The sequence below is a fragment of the Acanthisitta chloris genome, unplaced genomic scaffold, assembly GCF_000695815.1.
Source record: "Acanthisitta chloris isolate BGI_N310 unplaced genomic scaffold, ASM69581v1 scaffold8214, whole genome shotgun sequence".
Classification (NCBI taxonomy): domain Eukaryota; kingdom Metazoa; phylum Chordata; class Aves; order Passeriformes; family Acanthisittidae; genus Acanthisitta; species Acanthisitta chloris.
The window spans coordinates 47,792-64,405 of NW_008670904.1; the positions used below are offsets into that span (position 1 = coordinate 47,792).

The 16,614-nt window shown below is 38.1% G+C and overlaps 1 protein-coding gene across 1 annotated transcript in view; it reads right to left on the reverse strand.

Annotated features, from left to right (window-relative positions):
• The window catches only part of LOC103801459 (echinoderm microtubule-associated protein-like 5), a gene marked incomplete at both ends in the record, with an annotated part of 50,035 nt that extends 47,225 nt beyond the window's left edge, over positions 1 to 2,810 (reverse strand). Inside the window, one exon of the mRNA XM_009073874.1 lies at positions 2,651 to 2,810. Within this exon, the coding sequence (XP_009072122.1) occupies positions 2,651 to 2,810 (160 nt within the window). The remainder of the gene's footprint in view (positions 1 to 2,650) is intronic.
• Between the last annotated feature and the right edge of the window lie 13,804 nt (positions 2,811 to 16,614).

Below are 16,614 nucleotides of genomic sequence, written 5' to 3' on the forward strand. Positions count from 1 at the left end.
CTACTCTGCTCTCATGAGGCCCCACCTGGAGTATGGCATACAGTTCTGGTGTCCCCAACATAAGAAGGACATGGAACTGTTGGAGCAAGTCCAGAAGAGGTCACAAAGCTGATAAGAGGACTAGAGCACCTTCCCTATGAAGACAGGTTGAGCAAGCTGGGGCTGTTCAGACTGGAGAAGGTTGTGTGAGGATCTCATAGCAATCTTCCAGTATCTGAAGGGGGCCTATAGGGAAGCTGGAGAGGGAATCTTTGTTAGGAACTGTAGTGATAGGACAAGGAGTAATGGGTATCAATTAAAAGAGGAGAAATTTAGACTAGATGTTATGGAGAAAGTTTTTTATGTGAGGGTGGTGAGACACTGGCACAGGTTGCCCAGGGAGGCTGTGGATGTCCCAACTCTGGCAGTGTTCACAGCCAGGTTGGATGGGACTTCAAGCAACCTGGTCTAGTGGGAGGTGTCCCTGCCCATGGCAGGAGGGACTGGGACTAGATGATCTCTAAGGTCCATTCCAAACCCTTAACATGCTATGAAACTATGAAAATTAAGTCTTTTTGTTCAGCTTATGCATGAATTTTGACATCTCAATGTAGGCAAATGAAAGTTTTGCAAATCATTAGGCAAAGATTTTTTCACTGTTCAAAAGTTAATACCTACACACATTAAAGACAAATTTACTTTCAATTTCTATATAGATTATCAAATAGTTAGTAAAAGCAAACCTCAAACTTGAGTAATTTTTTCCCCAGAGATAGAAATGTATTTGCAATAACATAATTTCTTTACTGTCTGAAAAGCTCCAAGACTATGAGAAGAAAAAGAAACAAGTTAAATACAATTTCTATCCACGCTTCCTATTTATTAATACTACAAAGTCTAACATTTTTATTCCATCTTTGTAAACACTGCCAGAAGGAATATTAGTTTTAATTCCACCTACACTTCCAAACAGTTCAGTGGTTCAGAATGAGACTTATAAGTGCAGACTAGTTTTACAGTTGCTGCACACCCATCACAAAATGTGGGTGAAATATTAACCACATTTCTTTACGCTGACTTCTCAGAAATAGAGATTAAACAATATTCTTGGTTCTCCTAAGAACTAGAAAATCTTGCTACTAATGAACACACCCTCACACCGGAGTAGAGCTCAGAGAAGAGCAACAAAACCAGCAAACTTGGGGAACACCAAGGAGACTGGAGGGTAACCTTGAGCTTAGCTAACATAGCTGCACCAGTGAATCATCAGGTTCCCCAAGACAATTAACAAAGGACAATAAGGAAAAGTAATGTCCTCCTGAGCTGGGCAGACCAGGGGGGGTGAGAAGGAGTGTGTGTGGGCTGCACAGCCCGAGAAGACGTATAAAAACTGAACAACTAATAAAATACAGAATTTTGAAGAGGGCAATGAGTTCCATACGGACATAATGCTGGAGATGCAGGTCTTGAAAAACCTGTATCCAGAGTTCCTTTGAGACCACAAAATTTTAAATAATGCAATGAAAAAGGTGACCATATGGAAAAACTGAGAAAAGCAGACAAGACAGCCTGAATTCTGTTCATTTATGACTTTAAACATAAGAATCAGTACTGCTAGAACAAACCACAGATTCAAAACTCTCCAGTACACACAGGGGATGCCTAACTGCATTTTAAAAAAGTTAGGGGACTTCAATCCTAATTTGATACATCATGACCTAAAATTATTAAGGAATCACAACATGTTTTAAGAGAAACAAGTTACAGCTAGTCTTTCCTTCATTTGTGTTCAATAGAGAACCATTTCATATTCTCTCAATAAGGACAGCAATTGGTCTCCACAATACATCCTAACTTGAGAAAGCAGTAGTAACTAACAGATACTGATCTTTTTAGCGAGCAAAAGGATCTGACAATATAGCTAAATCTGAACATCACACTGCAAGGCTGAGTGGGAGGGAAAGAAGCGTTTCATAGACCATGAAAGCACAACTGCAGAAAGGACTTTCACAGTTAATACCTCTTCAGCTGCTACCTATGTGTATTTTCTGTTTCTAATACATCAATCAAGAAAGCCTCTTTCCTCACAGGAGGAAGTGTCTGCTAAAAATTATCTCCATTGTAAGTAGCAGCTCTGAGAACCAATTCACCGCTCAGAAAATGTTTAAAAGTAACAAAATTATAATTCAAGAAAACCTTTTTGTTGACACTTAGATGCAGGATACATGAGTCTGAACAAACAACCAAAATGTGGAGAGCCACCAGTGCATGCAAAATGCATGAGAGAGAAGGGGATACTGCCTGAAAGCATTCAAAGTCCAAGATGAGTATCACAACGGGACTGCCACCACTGTGCACTAGACATGCCACTGCACAGGAGGAGTTCACTATGTCCAGTGATGTGGTCTGACCCTAAACCACTGCCCACAGACCAAAAGAAACTCCCTGTCAACTCATCTTCATTCAAAACTCTTTTGAAGTTATACTTTTCTTGCCAAATGTGAATATTTGTCTTTCACTAGTAATGTCATTTTAGCTTCCTCAGCTTGAGAATAAGCAGATAAACCCTGAGATAAAACACTTTCTTAAGAAAAGAAAGAGCTAAATGGCAACATTTCTAACAAATAAACCATTTATTCCAGTGTTTGAAAGAAGAATATTAATTACATACCTGACCATCTAAGTCAAAGGCCAAGCAAGCTATACCATGAGTGTGAACATCTTTCAGAACAGACACAGTTTGCACAGTGTATGAATCCCACACGCAGATGTATGGTTCTTTTCCAACTTGACCTGTTGCCACCAACACACGTTCAGGATGCAAAGCAAGGCTGACAAAGAAAAAGATATAAAATATTTTTGCATGAAACTTTTACATTTGCCCTATTGGATGCATTAATATTTTTCCTTAAAAAAATGATTTTACAGTATTTTCCCACTGGCAGGAGCTATTAACAAGCCATTTTGTATCACAGATTCCACAGGAGCTATAAAATTCCCTTAATATAGTACATACCACCATCTTCTTTGAATTTAAACCTTCAAGCCTTCTACATTTAAACTAATTGCAGAAGAGCCATTAATCCCCTGTTCCAAAAGAGTTTATTAAATTAGGTCAGATTTTCAAGCACCAAGAGAAACACCCATTTTCCCTTTCTACTCCTTTACATTTAAAAATACAAACGATGGACTACAGATGTGTTTAACTATCTACACATCTATCATCAATGAAGGGAGATATGCATCTCTGAAAGTCCTTCATTCCACACACTATTTGACATCCTTTTGATGAGAGAACTGAATTGCCTTCTGAAGCTGTGTCTCCACTGATTGTGCAGCAAGTCACAGCATGACCAGCTTAGACTACATGTGATGACAACACTTCAGATGACTAAACTGAAGAACAATGAAGATTATCTTAAATGTCTTAATTTTAATATAGAACAATTGGGAATAGCTGATTTTGAGTAAGTATTATCTTTCTGCATTTCTAACATTGCAGATATTTTTCCGATTGCTTGTATTTCATTCTTTCAAAGGCCATTTGAGGATCATCTCAATTTTTCTGTCAAATCTGGGACCAAGCTAGAAAGCAAGCTAGGCAGCAAGGTGCTTTCTTGTTTTGATTACACAAACAAGCTGCAAGGGAGGACATGAGGTCTGGAGATTCCTATTTCATAATAGAGGAAAGTTAGAATATATTCCAATAGAAACCCAAGCAAGTTACTTGATGACATTTTACACAGACTGGTACAGAAGTCCAAAATGATGTAGAAATACCACATGTAAATCAGGAAGACAAAATTTTCCAAAGCTGGCTGCTTAATTTGGCTGAAAAATTTCCGCCCCTAATGACTCACAGGGTAATGAATAATCTTGAGAGGCTGGTGGACAGAACCACTAACAACACATATTAGATGTATTTATCTTCTCAAAATCACCTGAAAAGGAGAAAAGTTGAGCACTTGACACTGGTAAGATGATCTTATACCTGGACACAGATTTTGATAAATGAAGGTCAAAGGGTAGAGACAAGGGGAGTCTATAAACCTAGAAGATATAGCAAGGTTAAAGCTACTCAGGAAATGACCAGGAAAAAAGAAACCTAACTCAAAAGTTGTATATGTTTTCTATATACAAAAAGAGCATGAGAAAACCACATCAGAAGATGCTTAACATTTTATGAAGTCATACTACGGTACACAATACACTTCCATATTTTTTCTGCCTTAATATAACAATTCAGTTGGTTGACATTGCTTGACAAATTCTACATGCACAACTCTGAAAGGAACTTTTAACTTCAAAGTTTCTACAAACAGTAAAAAGCCTCTGAACCTTTCAATTTTTCTGCAGGAATTTCTGTTCTTTGCTATTCTGCATTATCCTCAGCACTGGGATCAAGCAACCAACATTTCCCCACTTTGCCTCACTTCAATTCCAGAGTTATTTCTCTAGTTATTCCCTTCCTCTATTTGACAATTAAAAAACAACACAGAAAAGAGCTGGCAGGCAAAACTGATCACATTTCACTTCAGTTCTGTCACCTAATCCTGTCCAACACCTGCACATCTCCCAGAGCACACACAGGTAGATGGTGTACTCACAGGGAGAAAAGGAAAAGCATCTGGTGGGGGAGAAGATGCTGGATCCAAAATGATCTAGTGTTTACTAGACACCACAGAAAGGGAGAGATTAGACCACATGGGCAATAAAGAAATTTGAGAAAGGAAGCGAAAATAATAAGCAAGGAGGGGAAAAAAAAAAAAAAAAAGAAAAAAAGAAAAAAAGGAGACAGAAGCTAAGAGGAAAAAAAGAGAAAACCACAGCAGTGTCATGTCTGATTCCCGATCTCTTCGACCCTGTACTTAGTTGTGCTACTGGTATTGTGCATTTCAGACAAGCGAACACCACCCCACAATTGCAACTTTGAAAAGCACTCAGGCACCGCCCAGGACACACACACACAAAACACATCCATGCCACACCTTACAAAACACTTTCCAGCAACCAAAAATCAGCTTAGCATGTTTTTAACTAAAGAGCAGAGGTGAGAAACACAATGCAACAGAGAGGCACTACCAAGAGCCAGGAAAACACTGTCCTAGTCACATGTGCCAACTAATTTAATTAAAGGATATTAGGTGAATTTTGAGGATTCCTTACTAATTAATAAATGGCAAATAACTAATAGCAATGCCATAGTATTAGCTCTTTTTGCATCACAATGCAAAGTACTGGCATCAACAACCGAGCTCAAACTCTTCCTTGGTATGGGATAAAGCAGCACAAATTAATATCCAAAGCATGTATTTTAATCACAACAGACAACACTGTAGAATTATCAATGTACTTTTCCTATCACTTCAGTCTTTATAGTAAATTGCTAACAACCTTTCAACAACTTAACAACTATACAAAAATATAGTATCTTGGTCTAACCTCTAGAGGAAAAGCATCACAACTCATATTTGGGAATTTCCATTATTAAAACGGTACTGAGCAATGCATTGTAAATAGCCTCATAGTGCAGAAAGAAAAATATAACTAGAATGGATGCCCAGAAATGAATAGCCATATACATTTGCTATACAAAAATGACACTTAGATGATCCCACAGTAAGTTGGAATTGTCTCTGGATGCCCTGGGTAAGACCTCCAACACACCTCTACAGAGGTGTTAATAGCACACAACGCCTGGGAGGGTACCTGAAGGAGCTGCTTACCACTGACCCAGTCAGGACCTGAGGTCAGGCAGAAAAGCCTAAGTGTGGCTCAGCTCTTAAGGCAGCTTTCAAATCTGTCGGTGTGGGATCTTTGGGCTTAAGTACACTGACTCCCTCACAAATATTTCTTGCATTTCTTCTCTTAGGGAGAAGCAGATTTCTTAGTGGCATGAGAAGTTCTGCCCTCACAAGGAGAAGACTCATGTTCCCTTTACTGCCCTGGCAATGAGAGCTGCTATCCAGGTTTGACTGCTGAAACTGTGCTTGCATCTAAGCCCACACAACTAGACTGTAAACTGGTGCCTGATTTCTTTCCTCTTCCTTGAAGGATGACTAAGCTGATGAATGAGATATTGCTGCTTGTCCAAAAAAGGAAACAGATATTCCTAATCAGACAAGTTCTTCAGGCCTTCTTCTTTGCCTCCGGCCTTTCCGACCTGGGCTTTGCAATAACAGATGTTAGAGCTAACACAGTGTCTCTGAAGAGGCAGATATGTAAGAACACATCCAGAAGGCAAACATGATCATGAAACAAAGGAGGTATTAGGCTAAGAAGCTGCCATGTCAAATTCATTTTGAAACTAGTTATAAAATTTGGTACTTCTCAGAAGAATTCGCAAGCAGAAAATTTCAAAAACCTGCCTGTCATTATTGCAACAAAAGCAAATAGCTGCACTTGGAGACAACTGACATTTCCACTGACACGTCTGAATGACAGGTCTTTTCCTAGATAGATATTCCATTTGGGCTGAAATACAGTATTGGAGTTTTAACAGTGCACTGAGAAGGGATATGTTTCTCACTTTAGGGCATTCAAGCTCATCTTTTTCATTTCATACAGAAAAGGTTCTTTGTCCCTTTTAGAGCAGTATGTAAGCATTTCCCCCATTTCAACCAGACCCGTTCACTCTACAATACCTATGTTAGATTATTATATTAAATATTAATGGCAGCCTATTAAAAAAAGAAAAAATAAACAACAAATAAAACAAAACCCAAAAAACATCTATAAAAATTGTCCATCCTGTGTCTGGAGTAAGACCAGAGACAAGGAGAAGACCCTCCAATTTGCGTGAGGTCTGTAGTGGCAGGGGATCCTGAAGGAGAATAGTTTATCATGAACTGCTCCATAATAAAAGAAATTAAGATTTTTTTTTTCATCTTTACTTGGTTTATGCTGAGCATTAAGAGGCATTGATTAATACAGACAAGCTGCAGACAAGGATACAGTATTAAAGATGATGTTTCCTTAGCAACAATATTGGATGAAAATCCAAGAATATATTCATGTGACTACTCCTGAGCTTCATAAAACTAGGGCACCAGTAAAAATGCACAAAAGAATACTGCAGTAAAATACCTATTAATTAAGAGTTAATTTCAACTGTGAAGTTGCTTTTATGTGTAAATAGAGCAAAATATTTTCCTTGTATGTTTACAGACATTTTACCTACAGTTGGGAATTTTTTCTTATTTGCTGTAATTTATCCACATTTCCCCAGAAATAATAACAGAGGAAACTGCAAATCATTTCTGTCATAGTATTTAAGTTTTTTAAGCAGAAAGAGCTGTAATCAGCAAACATCTCTCATCAAAGTTTAAGCAGATCAAGTCAGAGCACACTCACTTTCTGTAGACAAAACAAAGCAGTACTCAACACAGAGCATCACTACTGGGTCTTCCATATCCTTCTTGTCATAGCACCAATAATGTCAAATAGAGCTTGCTGAAGATTCCCTAAACTGCACAAACATCCAGCTTCAAACTAAGACAGTCTGAGCTGGAGACAGGAAGGGTGAACTGAAACTGTACATTGATTATTCCCAGCTGCAGTTTATCCCATCACCATTCCATATTTTCCCCTCTCAGATCTGAATGTTTTCAGATTAACAACATTTATAAACAACCTAGAGAATCCTAAAGATTGCTTTGGCCTCCTATCTGTTCCTAAACTCAGAGGGGGGCCAAAAAACCCAAAGCAAACCAAATAACCATAAAAACCCCAGATTAACTTCAAAAAGAGAGTTAAAGAGAGAGAAAGAGTAGTACAAAGTTGCTAACTCATCAAATATGAAAACTGAGGAAAAAGATTCTGGAAACTATATGCCACTTTATGCAGATGCCCATTTTTGCCTCACATACTCATGTCCTCCACTGCTCAGGAGGAGAATGTCTTCAGCTTTCTAGTAAGAGTTACCATCTCTAGAAAACAGAATAAAAATAAAAGTATTTCCCTTCTTTTCAAATATGAATGATTTTGCCGGTGCCAATAGGAGAACTCATGGTTTGAGTGGGGTTGATGGTTTTCTACAAATTCTTCATGATCTTGACACTTCAGTCATCAGGTTTTGACAATCTGAGGAAAATGTTTCTTTTCTAATATGCCCCTTGAAAAAGAAGGCAGCAAAATTACTGGTATTTTCCTAGCTAAAAGCTCTTCTCACAGGAAAGTTAGAAATATCATATACTCCAAAATGATTTGGAGATAAATTTGCTGAGATAATGTCCTGTTATCCTTTATTAGCTCTTCATATCAAAGAAGGAATTCTGATTATAATAACTGGTGGTACAATTATGTGACATACTAAAGGGTGAAGGTAAGTAACCAAGGAATGGAATCCCACCCAAAAAAACACCCAACTCCCTTCTTTCCTCATGAGACAATGCACCAACTTAAGACTCATTATTTAAACCATTATTAGACACAAACTGTCAAACCTAACCCCTCTAGTACCAGCAACAACTAAAAAAAAAAAAAATTAAAGAAAAAGGTGAGGGGAAATAAAAAGGAAAAAAAGCCAGAAGTGCAAGAGCTGCAGAGAGAAGAGGTCCCACCATCAGCTGTCAGTAGCTAAGGAGGGAGGCAGTCCAGCCATTCAGCTCCTTTGGCTCACTACCTTTCATGCCCTGAAAGAGATCCCTTAACAAATCAGCAAGCACTGCTAAATCACTCGGTTAGGATTTGTCAGCACAAAGCTAGAGAGAAATCCTTCACTCCTGAAAACCTGTGGTGAAAAGCACACAGCCCTACAAGTGATCATAGATCAAAAACTGAGGCAGTCCAAAAGTAAAGTGGAAGCACTGATTTCCCATTCTAACCAGTCCATAAGCTAAGAAAATGCTTAAGTGAAGACTATCATGCTGCAACCACTTAATTATGGGGAAACTGAGACAAGTATGGCTATAAAACCAGAACAGAATTCATTTCAAATAAATTTTGCAATGAAATACAGGCTGGAAAGGGAAACTAAATGACAGAAATTCTTATCACAGCTAAAATTACTCACTGTTTAGTGCACAAAAACTCCTTACATTGCTGAATTAGTAATATACAGAATAAATTACTTAAGGTCAAAGGAGCATTTACTCCAAATCCTTTAGCCAAGACCATTTCAAAATTTTCTTTTCAGAAAAAGGCTATTTTGGATGTTTCTGACCTCTCAAGTTAACTAAATAAACTTGCTTGAGGTACAAAATTCTTGTTTGCAAATCTTTCACCGTCACTCAACCACTTCAAACAACCCTTCACCCAGTCATTACTATTTGCTGCTTCTCCATATGAGATTTACAACAGATTTTAACCACTAATCTTCCATCTATTATTTTTAAAACCTATACGAGATCTTCTAGTATTACATCAAATAAACCCCACAGAATGTACAATTTTCTTTCATACTTCTGAACAAGTATATTAAACAGCAATTCAGTCTTCTCTCCTAAGGGATATATTATGAAAAACCTCTCTGAATGTGCGAGAACTTATCATCTGAATATTCCAGAGTGGAGTCATGGAATAATTAGTGACAACTTTTGAAAGGTTCTTCTTTTATACAGAAAGGTTACCCTGATAAAATTAGCAGTTGGCTTAAAATAAGGAATAGTGGGAAGAAAGCACTGGCAGAGCTGCTAGTGAAAGAAGCTGAGATAAGCACAACATGCTGTGCTTCAATGGATGGTATTTCATTACCAGCCAAAGAAGGTTCAGAGAAGAAGAGAACACTAAGACCATCTTGCCAATCCTGGAGACTGCAGATGCACTAGATTTTTTCATGAGTTCTTGAGAAGATCAGGTATTATGCAGGTGTTAGACACAGGTATTTCTCCTACAGAACAAGAAAGCCAAAGACATCTATAACACTTGTCTCAAATTTGCCATCCCAGCATCTGACTTCATACCCAGCAAGGTGCAAAGAGCCAGGATACCACTTAAAGTTGGGACAACTTTTGAACCATCGTTTAGAAAACCTATAAAAATGGGACAGAGATCACAAGAGTATTTACAGGAAAGACCACCTGCTAAAACAAACAAACCTCCACATGTACCAGAACCATATACAGAACAGGAAAGAAGCATAGGAAAATGTAAGACTACTCAGAAGTCAATGTATGTTTGATAGGAAATGAAAGCTGTTGCCCATGTGGGCCCACCAACTTAATTACCAAAAAACACTAAATAGGAGAAGATGGATAAAGAGCATTCACGAGTAACACTTTCAGGACAACACAACTCTTCTACTGAAAAATTATGTTTATCTCAAAATACTGATCCAGTTGACTAATCCCAATGAGGGAATGTAATGCAATGTAATGTAATACTGAATCATAAGCATACGCTGTAACCTGCAAAAGATAAAAGCACAATTACTTATAAAATCACTTTATTAGTGAATACTGTTTCAAAGGCTATTCATTTTTGTGGTATTGATGTCTATGGCAGAAGAAACAGCTACTGAAAAAAACAGTAAGTAAAAGAGGAACCTGTAACTGCAAACAAACATCATCCAACGTGTAACCTTGATCTAAAAAAAACCCCAAACCAAACATGTACCAGTTCTTCAAATATTTCTGTTATTTCCCCAAGTACTCCGGAAGGCTATTTCACTTTAAAATGTCACACTCTCCACAATAAATCTTCAGGCAATTTCCAAATGCTGTCAGATGCCTTGTCTTGATCTAAGATAAAGCATCATTCACCTTGCTTGCTCTTGTAGAGAGATTATAAGCAGGGAACAGGGATTAACACAGTTCTGAAAGTCAGGAGGTTTATACAGTTGTCAGCTAACCAAAACACAGAATTAATCCACTCATTCTGCATGCAGAATGTCTTCATAAAATGGAGACATCTCACCACCACTCACCTTAAAGGAATAAAATGCATAAATGTATTTAAGTGACTTCTACCTTTACGTATGTTTTCATCTCTTTCCCCAATGGTGTGTATGTATAATGTTTGCATGCACCTACATCACAGTCTGACATTTTCAGGAGCTTTATTCTTAAAATAAATTACCCTGTCATTCAGAAAATTGAAGGGTCACTGTTATTTTTAACATTATATCCAACGAGATTTAGTCACAAGAAACGTACCACATAAATAAAAGAATCAAAGCAGTAAACCAATCATTTTCCATCCAGTCTGTTAGAACATCGTGATAAAACTGTGTCATATCCACAAATTTCATTCTCCAATCCTAGTAAAGCAAAAAATACCATATATAATCAGGAATGAAAAGTGTGAGCTAGAGGTGAGAACACAATGATTTTACTGTAACTATGAGCAATTTATAAACATGATTTCAGCTTTGACACATTTTCTTTATTATTAGGTCTGGTCCTTTGCCTCAGTTTTTTTCCTCTCCTGTTCAGGTGAATTCTTCATCTAAATCAAGCATTTTATTTACATGCCATTTTAGGTCAAATATCTTATCAATATCCCTTGTAGGAAGCCAAAGGAAGTGGAAGGTATAATACATTCTATTGTCAACACAGTGAAAAGGGCAAATGAAAAATCGCCCTGAATGCAACCAGTCACGGGTCTGGTTAAACCAGCAGTGGGAGTAACACTTCTGGTACCCCTAAAGCTGATGACTTTGTTCAAAACTACATTATTCTCTCCAAAGTCATGGCACTCACTCAGTGGACACATTTTTCCTGATTCTTGAATTCAAAATCTAAGAAACATCTGCTCCAAGTCATTGCCATTCTTGCGAAGGGGAAAGTTCAAATCTGAACTGAATGCCAAGATCTGCTCAGGTTTCTCCCTGTGCCAGTCATGAATCCTACACGCTATCCACTGATGAGGCACAGGTTGTTGTGAAAGGATGCACAGGTAAGGATCTTCTGAAGACTCTGAGACTGGATATGTGTCTCAGCAATCTGTTGGCCAAATCCAACACAGAAACATCACTTGGAACTCATGTAAAGCATATGTTTAACATTCTTTTATTTCCACAAACCTATTTTAAAAACACAGCAATTCTGTTTATATTTGGGTGGTATAAGCCAAAAAATTCCTGTGAACAAACACATTTACCTCAGCTCAGAAAAAAAGGCATTTCAGTTCACAGCTCAAGAGGAATTATTACTCTTGTTGTACAAATTCACTGCTTTTCAGCATAGGAATATAATTGTAATGCAAAACAATGCTAAGCACTGACAAACAATGACAAAACTTCCAGAAAAAATGGAGCCTCCAAAAAATACTTATCAATGATGGTTCCATGAATATTTGAGCAATTAGAAGCTGGACATTCTGTTAGGATGGAAGGCTGAGGGGTTGGGTTGGTTTGGTTTTGGAGTTTTTTTGCTAAAATGAGAGAATGTGTGTTTTTAAAGCAAAAGAATCAGGCTGACCTGGGCATACAGACACAGGTCTTGATCCATCCTGTCTGCAGCCCAAAGCAACAGGCACTATAAAGGAACTCCCCTGAAAAACCTTGGAAGATCAAGCAGTGACATGAAATTAGAAACCTGTGAAAAATGGTGGGAAGGATTGTTCGTTGTATCTTCTGAAGTAGTATCTGAACACCCAGAGCTTTCATAGAAGAATAAGAATCAGGCATCACCTTCCAGATCCTATCCAAAAGAAAAGGAGTCTACCAGGAAGCCTCTCAACAGTAAGGAGGATTCCCAGTTAAAGCAAAGTCTTTTTCAGCTAGGCTGAGGACAGCATTTCTCTGGAGATTTAATAACACAGTATCCTCTAGCACCTAGGTAGAAAAGCAGTTTTTCTTGTTATTTTAATAGAAGTGGTCTCACAAAGACATCATGCTGTAAATGCAGCACAGTAGTGCTGTTATTAGATGGTGCTCACACTGGAATTCTTTGTGGTTTCTATCTTTTGCAGTATAAAACTGACAAGTATCATAAGCCTGTCTTAAAAAATCAGTATCTTTTGCTACCAAGAGTTAAGGCAGTCTTAGCTCATTCTGACCTTTTTTGTGGAAATCAAGCACTGCATTTTCAAAGTCTATTACTATTGTAATATCTATAACAGCAATGCAAATAATGATACTGGTTTTTACTTGTAGAAATGAAAGTCTTTTGTAGCCACTGGAGTAATCAGAGCAATCTGTGCCCTAATGCAAGTCATTTATACGTGTCTATAATGTTCTGTAAGGCACTTCACTGGAGCACCAGGGGAAATTCATACCACACCAGATGACACACCAGAATCTCACTGGGCAGAAAAACCTGACTATGTGTATTTTGAAGAGAATATTCAATAGCATCTAGTTCAAACATTCAACTGAATTATTAAGGCAGCTGTGTGAACTTTCACAAAAGTTCAAGGAAAATTATAACTTTTCTTTTCAAGGTATTACAAAGTGTTCAGTAGCTTTGTCTACTGTGTCAACATTCCAAAGGCAGTATGTGAAAAATACATGAACTCAAATCTTAAATAATTAACTTCTAAACCTGAAGTTTAGTTTATGTCTTAACTGAAGCTTTAAATTTTGCATTAAAAGAAACCCAAACATTTGACTTCAGACCAGCCCTTCAAAAGAATTATTTTATTGAAACATGCTAGGCCACTGCCTATCACTATCATAATAACATTGTCAACATGATAATAAGTTAACCTCATAATGCTGTTAAAAACACAGCCAGGAACATAATCTACTTTCCTACCTATATCAAGAGGATGACTAACAAATTAAAACATTGAAAACATAGGTAAGCAGATCCATAACTACTCTGACTGCAATCTGGAAGAGCTAAAAGATTAGGGCAGACCTCCAAATTTCTTCAGAAAGACTTTTTAAGAATCAAACATTATTAAACCTTTGATTACATTTCCTGTTCTTCTCAGACACTGTCCTAGAGCCTCATGTTGCCACAACAGTTCTGAGAAAAAGGCCCAACTAGGAAGTCAAGAAATGCATATTCTATAGCACCAGGATGTTTTCCCAAGTAAGTATTGACCTGACCTGACCCTGCCTGTGAGCACTGACAGAATCAGATCAGAAGGTGATGTGACTGCTGGCTATGAAAAGCTCGATGCATGAAGGCAGCCTCCTGAGCCTGTAGCTCCTTGCTGTGTCGATCTACTTTAATCAACTTCTAGTATGTTTTACGTGTTCAATTCTGGTTAGATATTTTTGATATTTCTATTCATGTATTTGTAATTAGGAAAAATAAAGTTTTCAGCTGTGCGCATGTTCATTCTAGCCCCACTTCAAACTAAATTCAGGCAATACTTTATTCTGTATTCCTAAAATATTTTCATTTTATCAAACCAAATCCAAGGAAAGTCTTTTTCAAAAAGACAATGCATAAAGCTCTCAGTAATAAAAAAATTGTAATGAAGATTTGACAATAAAAAGCTCAAAAAAAAATAATCTTCCAGCCTGGTGTAACACATGTTTCAGCTCTAGAACTTGTCAGAAAACTTCCACAAGGAAAAAGCAGATCATTCTCTTTCCTCTCTCCCTCTGATCTGTTCAAGATATGAACACAAATCTGCCCTCCAGGCTTTTACACATTTGATAATTTGAGATTGCTTAACACGAAGAGCTGGACAGAGCTTAACTGGGGCTTTGCCCTTGTGAACCGTAGCATAAAATGGTCAGCAGGGTATTTATCTCACCCCTTGTCCTAGCAATTATTCTGCTGTAAGAAAAGCCATTTTGACTGACAGACAAAAGATACTTAAGCTAGAGGCTTATAGGAGGACTGTTAGTTTAATTATGACATCATTTAGGTCCTATTAAGTCATGACTTCTTTAATGGAGGAAAGAAAACTTAGTATGCCCTTAAAGACCAACTGGAAATGACAAAGTGAGAGATGATTTATTTACTTTCAGCATAAACAAAAGAAACATGGCACCATGTAAGCCCGAGAATAAGCTAAGGAGAAGACTTGATTTTTCAGTTAGAAATCTAAACTTTCCGAGGGTTTAAAAAAAAATAAAATCAGTCCCTCAAAATATCATCTTCAGAAAAGAAAAATGCCTTATTAGCAACATAGTACATTAGCTTGGTGAATTAATCTATTCAAGTGATGTGGGTTGCTGTAACAGACCTCTCAGAACGGTACACATGACATGATTTCAGCACTACATTGCTTTCACCCTCGGAAGCAAGATGCAGTTTCCTCATCAAGTGCAACTGGAGAATGAACCCCAGGTGCCACGTTTGAGCAGGAGCACACACTCCAACACCTGCTCTTCATTACAGACAAAAATGAACTATTAAAGGTATTTCATAGAATTATAGAACTATCAGGGTTGGAGGAGACCTCTAAGATTATTGAGACCAACCATGAACCTGTGACCCTGCTGTAACCCCTAAACCATATCCTCCAGTGCCAGATCCAGACAGCTCTTAAACACTTCCAGGGATGGTGACTCCACCACCTCCCTGGGCAACCTATTCTAGTGCCTGAACACCCTAACAGGGGGAAAGAATTTCCTAACATCTAATATCTAATCTGAATCTCTCCTGTCTCAGTTTATGACCATTCCCTCTAGTTCTCTCCCTGCAGCCATGGCAGGAGAGACATCCCCCACCTCTCTACAAGCCCTGTCAGGTAGCTGTAGAGAGCCATGATATCACCCCTGAGCCTCTGCTCAAGGCTAAACAAACCCAATTCCCTCAGTCATTCCTCATACAACATGTGTTCTAGGTCTTTTATGAGCCCTGTTGCCCTTGGCTGGTCTTGCTCCAGTGCCTCAATGTCCTTTTTAAAGTGAAGGACCCAAAACTGAACACAGTACTCAAGGTGTGACCTCACCAATGCTCAGAGCAGGGGGATTATCACCTCCCTAGTCCTGCTAGCCACACTATTCTCAGTTTCACAGTAAACATTCCATTGCATATCAAAAACCCACGATCTATTCTCAATGTCTAATTTTCTGCAAGAAAAAAATAATTTTTAAAATTGTATCTTTAACTAGACTTACATTAAATGTTTTTTATTTGAATTTGTATGTGGGAAGAAGATCATAAATTAACGCTTGCAGTCATAACACTGAAGCTGTGGAACTGAAATTCCAGTTCTGGAAGCTCCCACTGTTCATTTTGGGACTACAGTTTTTATCTTGGGTTGGAAAGTCACTTGACTTGTCAGTGGGCACCACTGAAAAGAGTCTGTTCCATCTTCTTTACACTTTCTTTTCAGCTATTTATCTACATTGATAAGATCCCCCTGAGCCTTCTATTCTCTGGGCTAAACGGTCCCAGCTCTCTGTCTTTCCTCTGGAGAGATGGTTTAGTTCCTTAATCATCTTTGTGACCCTTCAATGGGCTTTACTGAGTAAGCTCCACGTCTCACGTTCCAAGGAGCCCAGAACTGGACACTACTCCAGGTGCAGCCTCACCAGTACTGAGCAGAGGGGAGGTGTTCCTACCAAGGACTTTTTTCGGGACTTAAGAACAAAGACTGGTTTTCCAGAATGTATGCACCTTGTAGATTTCCTAGGTATTACACAAACAAGATTTTGAGGTGTTTCTATGAATGACCGATTTCACATCTGAGGCATAACTGTAAAATGGATTTTACTCCTGTTTTCCTCCAGTAAAGATATTAAAGGATCCAAAGGGGGGGGATGACTGGCCTTCTTCAAAGGCTATGATTATTGAAACAATTACCTTTCTGCAAATGAATAAACAAGAGTACTCTTCTAGA